Below are 8,134 nucleotides of genomic sequence, written 5' to 3'. Positions count from 1 at the left end.
TGGATAATGCTAAAGAGACCAAATTTGCAAATCAAATGATGTGTCACTAATAAGAAACTAGCAGAGATCACATATTTTGTGTGTGTGAACAATTTTTCTTAATAAGTGCATCAAAAGTGAGGGTAAATTGGAAAAATATGATTGTCATTATCTCAAAAAAAAAAAAAAAAAAAGGGTAAAATAGCCGAAAATAAGGATATGATTGTCATTTTGTCAAAAGGTACAAAATCACTATTTTGCCCTCTTCATGTCCATATTGTGTATTGAAAAGTAAGGGCAAAATTGGAAAAAATGGGGAAAAAAGTTGACAATGGCTCTTCTCTTAATAGAATATAGAAGTACGTTAATCGACACTTAATTAAGAATCCAATCATCAACAACCACATCATTTAATTTATACAATTTAGTGTAAAATTTGATCTCCTTAACATTACTCTCTCCCCCTTAATGTAATAGGGTAGTTCATCTAGTGGCTTCAATTGTGGCTCAAATTGGCGGCCTTCATAAATGAGACCATATTAAAATAGATTGGTTGATTAATGTGTTAGCATTTGATGTAAATGTTACTACATATGCGGATCTATTAAAATTTCTTATCGTTTGACAAGAATAAAATTAAAATAAAATAAAAAAATCGTGTGTGTTTCTAGTGACTAAAATTAAAATCTATCAAATTATATATGGTTGAATGTAGGTAGTGTTTAGACGAATGAATCGAGTCCAAATTATTCCTTTCTTTTTTTATGTAAACCGTTTTAATGGAGGATAAATAAAACACGGGACTTCAAGTAGAGGAGTTAATCATACTCTTAATCACTTCAACTTTTAATCCCCTTGCCAAATTTTAGGATAGACATGAGACATCAACAAATATGTATGTACCAATTCAACACCATTTTTCTCCCTTGGAATTTAGACAGTCGACAAAAGCAATCAAACAAAAACATCTCGCTCAGGAAAAATTTCAATATAGTCACCATGCATTTCTTCCTTCGTTATTTTCTCCATTATAACATGCAAAATTACTATTTTATAATGCGAATTACATATCACTTGATCGATTGAATTTCATTTAAGAACTAAAACTTCCTGCAAATGAGGGTGCCATCTTTTGTGATTAATCTAACTTAATGCAACAACCACAAAGTCTTGGAAATAATAATTTAGATTACATGCCATAAATCCCTAGAGTATATGGAGTTGTTTTTACAAAACTAGCGGAGAGTACACTCATGATCCATCATTTAGATGAAAAGATCTTATTCTTAGAGAAGGCATCAAAAGACAAAGCCAAACTCCACGACATGTTCAAGTTTTCAAAGCCTTACAAACAATGTCTCCTTTGTTGGAAACCATGAAAAACCAATCCCCTTGGCCGGTTGAAGGAAAATGACGAACTACGTGAGAAGCTACAACCATCTTCAAGGAAAACAGGAAAAAAATTACCTTCAGCCGTCAAACGAAAGTATAAAGTGTGTCATTGTCTTCATCAAGGTAGAATTGCTATCCTGGAATGTAGAAATGGGCGCTTTCCCCTTCAGAAGGTAGGCCGAACTGAGACAGAATCAAATGAAGCATTAGTTAGATTGCAGATGAGAAGCTAAAAACAGTGGACATAAGAATATAAACAGCAATACCATCTGCAAAAATGAAACTAAACTGCGCCGTTGGATCCTTCACTTTGTATGCTGTTGAGGTACAAAGTGCACTCCTAGGTGGTGGAAATTGTCACTTTCACCTTCAAGAACACGGACAACCTGTTGGAAGGAAATCAGTTAAGTTCATATTGAAATTTGAAATGCAGCATGGAGACATTTGTAGTAAGATATACACAGATCTCTGTTTACCCAGTGGTATTTCTAACTACCAACGCCACAACATATATCTAATGCGTGTTTCATGAGCATGCATTTTTCATTTTTGAGAAAGGCGGTTCACATTGTTGTCAAACCAGGTTAGAGTATATCATTTGATCTTGCACCAACTTCATTAACAGTTCCCACAAATAATAAGAACCACATGGGTAAAATTTTGATTACCTCTCCCATTGATGGACGCATTTCAGGACTTCTTTGTATGCATAAGTATGCGGCTTTAGCCATAAGGTACACTCCATATGTCTCATACAAATCTCCTAAACGACGATCAATGAGCTCATGTAGTGCTAGCCTCTGGATTATTGGTTCTGCCTAAAATTTGCAGATATGCACTAATTAGTTGGAACCCGAGAATAAAGCACAGATGTTTCTGCAACGAGTAAAAAATGGTTTTTCTTTTTGCCCTTTTGCCATAAAATAAGATGAAAAAACACATCATGAAGTCCAACATACCCACTCCCGTAGGGATTGAACTTGCCCTTCTCCATTTGAATCAATAATCTTGCGGCCGGTTATTAGTTGTAACAGAACCATACCAAAGGCATATACATCTGTCCGTACAGAAACAATACCGTTCTCTGCATACTCTGGAGCAAGGTAGCTACAAGGACCAAAAACTTGCACTAGTTTAGTGAAAGTTACCAACACCAGAGAATGTAGAGTGTGAAATCAAATGTAGGAAAAAGCGTATAGAAGTCCTCACCCTAGTGTGCCAATTATCCTTGTCGGGTCGGTGTCATCACCCGTTGTCTTCCATTTGGCTAAGCCAAAATCACCTAACTGAGTTTAGAAAATCATTCAATTAGCTAGAATAGTTTTCATAGTCTTCAGATCTTTGATAATAACTAGTCAGATCTTGCAGTCAAAACCTATTCTTCTCAGAGACGAAAACGAAAGATTATACTCCAACGTCGAACAAAAGTAGAAGCCAGAAATGCAAAACGTAAAAATTAAATAAATAAAACAAAAAGAAGGGAAGGAAAAAAAATGAGGAGAACTAATAATATTTGTAATATACAAGTCCTCAGTATTCTGGGTCATAGGTATCTACTAGTTCCTAATTTTTATGTATCAATACTCCATCTGAAACAACCGAAGTGCTTCATGCACCACAACCTACATTTTCGCATATCAAAAGAAGGGAATTGTTATCAGCACTCCAAAATAGTCATTACTAAAAGATGACTTTTTTCAAGTGCAAAGAGCTGCTGGCTAGAAAGAAATATAAACATATATAGTTCCTAGAAGTTTTGCAGCTCATTAGCATAGGACTATGCAGATGACTCTAGATTTTTATCACAAATCTGGAGGGCACCAAGACTACCCAACCAGATTCTAAGAGGAACTTTAATTTATTAACATCACTACCCGCTAACCAAATCTTGAGCATATTGATAAACCAGAAATTTAAACGCACACTATGCATTTCTTCAAAGGACCTCATAAAGAGACAGACATAAAAAATATGGCAATTAATTTACCATAGGAACGTAATCATGTGTTAGCAGGATATTGCTTGGACGCGTGTCTCGATGAATTATAGGTCCTCCACGACATTCTTCATGTAGAAAACGCAATCCTTTTGCAGTTCCAATGGCAATAGAATGTCTTTGGTGCCACTCAAGAACTGCCGCTTTTTCATCTACAAAAATAGCCAATAAGAATTAGCAAAAGAAGATGCACTTATCATGTCCATATAGTATCAACATAAGAACTAACAGGAGGAAAAAAGAAAAGTACTGGGGAAAATTTTAACAGAAGTTTACCAAATAAGTGCCATTCAAGAGAATTGTGGCAAATATATTCATAAACCAAGATATTTAGGTTCTCCTTGCAACAATAACCCAACAGCATGACAATGTTCTTATGGCGTGCAAAACTCAAGACATAAACCTCAGAGTGAAATTCCTTAAATCCTTGTGTACTTGCTTCTTTTCGCACTTTTGCTGCAATCTGCTGTCCATCCTTAAGCTCACCTTTATACACATGACCATATCCACCTTCTCCTAATAAGTTTTCCTTGGAAAAATCATTTGTTGCAAGCAGTATCTCTGAGTAGCTGAATGTCATGGAATCTTTGACATACATTTCAGTCCTTGTTCCGCATCTGGAACACAGAATTGGGGCATCTGAGCATCTTTCTTGGAAGGCGTTATTTTGCTTCTGGATTTTTTGAGGAACAGTGGATGGTTTATTCTCTGCTTTGGTTTGAACACCTGAAAAACAGAAAATATGGTCTCAAATTGTACAGTTGTGAGTGCTACAACCCTGGTCATTACTAAAGTCATACTTTATCACTACTAACACCTTGATGCAATGAGTTTTTCTAAGCTAAGATGAACATGAAAGAAGGCATCAAGAACTTCTTTGTTAAAAAAACAGAACTATGTTCCTGTCATCCTTTCAGCGGACTAGCTTGGCATATATGTTTGATGTAAGGCTTTCACTTACTTGATGTCAAACTGAATGATGTAGATATTTAGAAAGTCCATTTTTTTCTAGTAACCGTATGAATCTATGTGATTCAATCGATGAAATTCAAATGTGACAGGTTACCAGTGTTAACCATTTTGACGAGAAACTTATAAAAAGTGTTAACTCCAAATATTGGAGAAACAAAGAAAAGTTCTTGCTTTGCTACCTACATACTGAGATACTTATGCCTTAATATTCACATAAAACAAGCAAAGGATACGGACTGATAATTTTAATATTTTTAAATTTAGATAGATCATAGGGCATAAAAAACTTTCCTCATTTGAGGTTCGTATCACATGACGAAACTCTACCAAAAGTTCACAGATGGCTAAGATTTAATGCATGGATATTACAGCTGAGATGAAATCCTTACAGCAGAATCAACAGTATATATCTTGAATTTGTAAAGCATCTTATAGAAAGGAATATGACAAGATTCTGACCTGAATTTTCTTGCTTACAGGAAGACCCTAGATTCAATAAAGTACTGTAGTCTCGTAACTTAAATGTAGGTGAAGTCACAAAGTGTTTTTTCAGAATCTCAGAGCTTTCTGGTGAATCAATGGATACAGGGTCGCTTCTGCAAGTGATGAGTGGTTCATTGTTTCCGTTACCTTGATAGTTGGATAGAGGAACGGGCTTGGACAAAGAAAAAAACAATTTGTGTTCTATAGTTTCAGTTTCATCCGTTATATGAGGTCTCACAACTTCCACAGCCAAGCTATCTTGAATTATTGCAACCTTGCACGGTATCTGCTTAAGGTAGAACGTCAAATCCCGTCTAAGGTGCCTGTGATAAGCTCTGTGAGTTACAATTGAAGCTAATTCGAAACAGAAAAGAGAATTCAAAAAGGAGAAGGAAAATCTTTAATTTGAAAAAAATATCACGTTTAATGATTCTTTTTTTTTTTTTTTTTTTTAAGTACATCTATATACATTAGGGGAGGGAAAGTTCGGTTAAGTTACACAATGGTCAGCCTAGTTTGATATCAAATTCGCCATTCACGAGATTCGAACCTAAGACTTCTCCTAATTTGGCCCTATACGTTTGATGATTCTTAGTTTAAGTAGGCAATTAATCTTTAAGCGATCGTCTGAAGATACCCATTTGTTTTTACTAATTGGATAATGACGGTTTGCGGTTCAGCACTAATATGGAGTACTCTGAACGCCTTACAACAGAGATAAAGAATAGTGATCTTTATAGTGTAGGGCCAGATTCTATGATTTTTCACTTAACATTCCAATCACATGGAAATATAGCAGCATCATTGAAGCAAGGATCCCTTTCCCATTCATACCTACTCCAATATTTGGAGTAAAACTCAAATTTTAGGTTCTAAACTCTAACCTTAGGGTAAATATGAGTTTTAACCCAAAACTCATTTATGGGGCAAATTTAGGCCATGATTCTTCCTGAGTTAGTGGGCCCACCATATATGTGTATTTTATTTTAGTTTTATATTTATATATTAATTGAATTCAACGGTTAAGATTTAATATGATTACATCCAACAATAAAACAAAAGATCTAACTGTCCAAATTTAAATTCAACGGCTAAAGTAATTAAAAAAAATCTTTCATGCATTTCATACTCTTTCATAGTTTTCCACGAGTTTCCTAATGTCGGTTTAATGATTTTTTTAATATTTATCGGAATTTAAATATTTTTAGGTTAAAATGTTCATAAAATTAAATTAGGATAGTCTACATAATTATTATTTTTTAAAGTTAATTTAAGGAAAAATTATCCTAAATTTATTTTTTAATAACCTCAGGCTAAAAATTAGTCCATAAGGATTGGAGCAGAAAAACTATTTCTGGCTTAAAACCTAAATTTTCTGCATTAAAAATTTCAGATTTTAACCCAAGGGTTAGAGATGATCTTATCATCTAAAAGGGTGAAGAATAGACTTTATGGGTGGGACTTAAGTCATGAATCAGCACAAACAGATCTGATATCAACTGTAAGTTTGTAACTAAAGTGAAATCTAATACACAAGTAGAGGTAAGGAACTACCTATCAAGTACAACCCAAGCTGCATTGCAGGCCATAATCTCTTGCAAAATAACCTGCTTAACGGGAAAACCAGCAGTAACTTTGACTTCAATGCTGACCTGAATATAGCAGGGAAACTAGCAGGGTGAGCAAAAATTGAAGCAGCATTCAAATCTTAATGTTCAGGTTAACAATGACGAAGATGATGTTCATTACAAGTACGAAAAAGAACCGGCACATCCATGGTCACCATGTTAATTATAGTGTTACAAGTAGTACAAAACGCATACTAACATACCCCAAATTTTCAGATTGTGACACAACATTCAGCTCAAATTGTTAGATATGTCATCATATTATTGCAAGATTTGCTAATGTCATGAATTCATGATAAGAAAAATGAACTTTCAGCAATCTCGGAAAGAAGATGTCTTGAGTAAAGACACATTTGGTTGAGGGAAAGCCAACACTCTGTTAAGGCAGGGACATAACGAACGCACAACTTTACAAATCATTTAAAATAGTAATTCTTAGCCTCAGATAAATATGTTACCCCTTGATCTTCACACTTTCCCGCACTTTGAAGAAGCATGTTAACATACATGTCAACTTTCTCTGTAACTTCTTCCTCTACTGCACGAATGCTGCTTTCCAAAAAATCCACGCCTGGTTTTGTTCGATATCCCACTGCCCCAAACAAAGACAAAAGAAGCACATATAACACATGCCAGAAGAAGCAGACTTAGTTTTTGAATTCCTGCTCATAATGTGTTTGTGGGATGATCTATTAAATAACAGCAGTGATCATTATAACACAGCATATAAGTTACCGATACAAGCACAGATGCATTTTGCAGAAATACACCATAATTAGATAGATAAGATTCGAATGTGTACGTACGATCAATGTTGACAATGCAAAGATTTGCCAGTAGGTAAGATTCAAATATAGATTCACACAAACCCTTCACCTTTTACATCTTATTAACCACCCAACTAATGATATGAAATTCAAAAGTTGCTAGGCTATAAGAGAAGTTTCTTAAAAACCCCATCAAAGATTTCATGTCATTTTAGGGGAAAAAAACAAGGATAAAAAGCCATTAAAAAAAGTGCAGTTCAGTGAGGCCAATTCATCAAACACTTACTCGGGTGGACAACCCTATGCAAAACTCCAAGCACAATGATGGTATCCCCTGAATGTAAAACGTCACCCCTTTTCTGGAGACTGTCAATTGCGAGCGTAAGCTCATGCATGCCGCGGTCCTTGGTGGCGTCATAGGCAATAACAACGTGCGATGGTGTCAGGGGGCTCGCCATTTACAGAATATCACACACACAACACAACAACTGCAAACTGGGTCTTGAATTTGAAGCTTTCTTTTGAATGTTATGGTGGTGAAAATCGAAAGTGCTATTTAAAGGAAGATACGTGGAATGATTTAGCAGTTGGAAATCGAAAAATTGGCATCGAAATCGGTATACGATTAAACTTGAAAGGGATTTTGATTGGTTGGCCAATGGTAAGTGTTGGTTTGGAGTTCTGGCAAAACTTTGTTCCATTTTTTTTTCTTTGTGCTTCGAAGCATTCACTTTGGAGAGCGGGAATATATGCCATGGATATTCTTGCCTATTCCAAGGAAATGGCGGGGGAAAGTTGCCGTCTTCTTCAATAGAGCCAATGGAGAAACTCTGGCACTGTATTGGAATATGCTTTTTCACGGCTGGTGTTTTAATTTTTTCGGTCAATTAACGGCTAGTGTTTGGACTGCTAAATCA

General features: G+C 35.3%; 1 protein-coding gene across 1 annotated transcript; it reads right to left on the bottom strand.

Annotated features, from left to right (window-relative positions):
* Positions 1-1,151: 1,151 nt before the first annotated feature.
* On the bottom strand, positions 1,152-7,908 carry LOC137725110 (putative serine/threonine-protein kinase PBL8). The gene is made up of 11 exons (XM_088693316.1): positions 7,504-7,908; positions 6,909-7,042; positions 6,377-6,474; positions 4,799-5,145; positions 3,644-4,093; positions 3,359-3,519; positions 2,581-2,657; positions 2,331-2,478; positions 2,040-2,189; positions 1,638-1,757; positions 1,152-1,554 (listed from the first exon to the last, which is right to left on the bottom strand). The coding sequence occupies exons 1-10, from the start codon at positions 7,673-7,675 to the stop codon at positions 1,677-1,679; spliced, it is 1,818 nt and encodes a 605-aa protein (XP_088549442.1). The 5' UTR covers positions 7,676-7,908; the 3' UTR covers positions 1,152-1,554; positions 1,638-1,676.
* Between the last annotated feature and the right edge of the window lie 226 nt (positions 7,909-8,134).

Source organism: Pyrus communis, chromosome 5, assembly GCF_041283825.1.
Source record: "Pyrus communis isolate YQ-2024b chromosome 5, ASM4128382v1, whole genome shotgun sequence".
Lineage (NCBI taxonomy): Eukaryota > Viridiplantae > Streptophyta > Magnoliopsida > Rosales > Rosaceae > Pyrus > Pyrus communis.
This window is presented reverse-complemented; position numbering and strand designations above follow the sequence as displayed.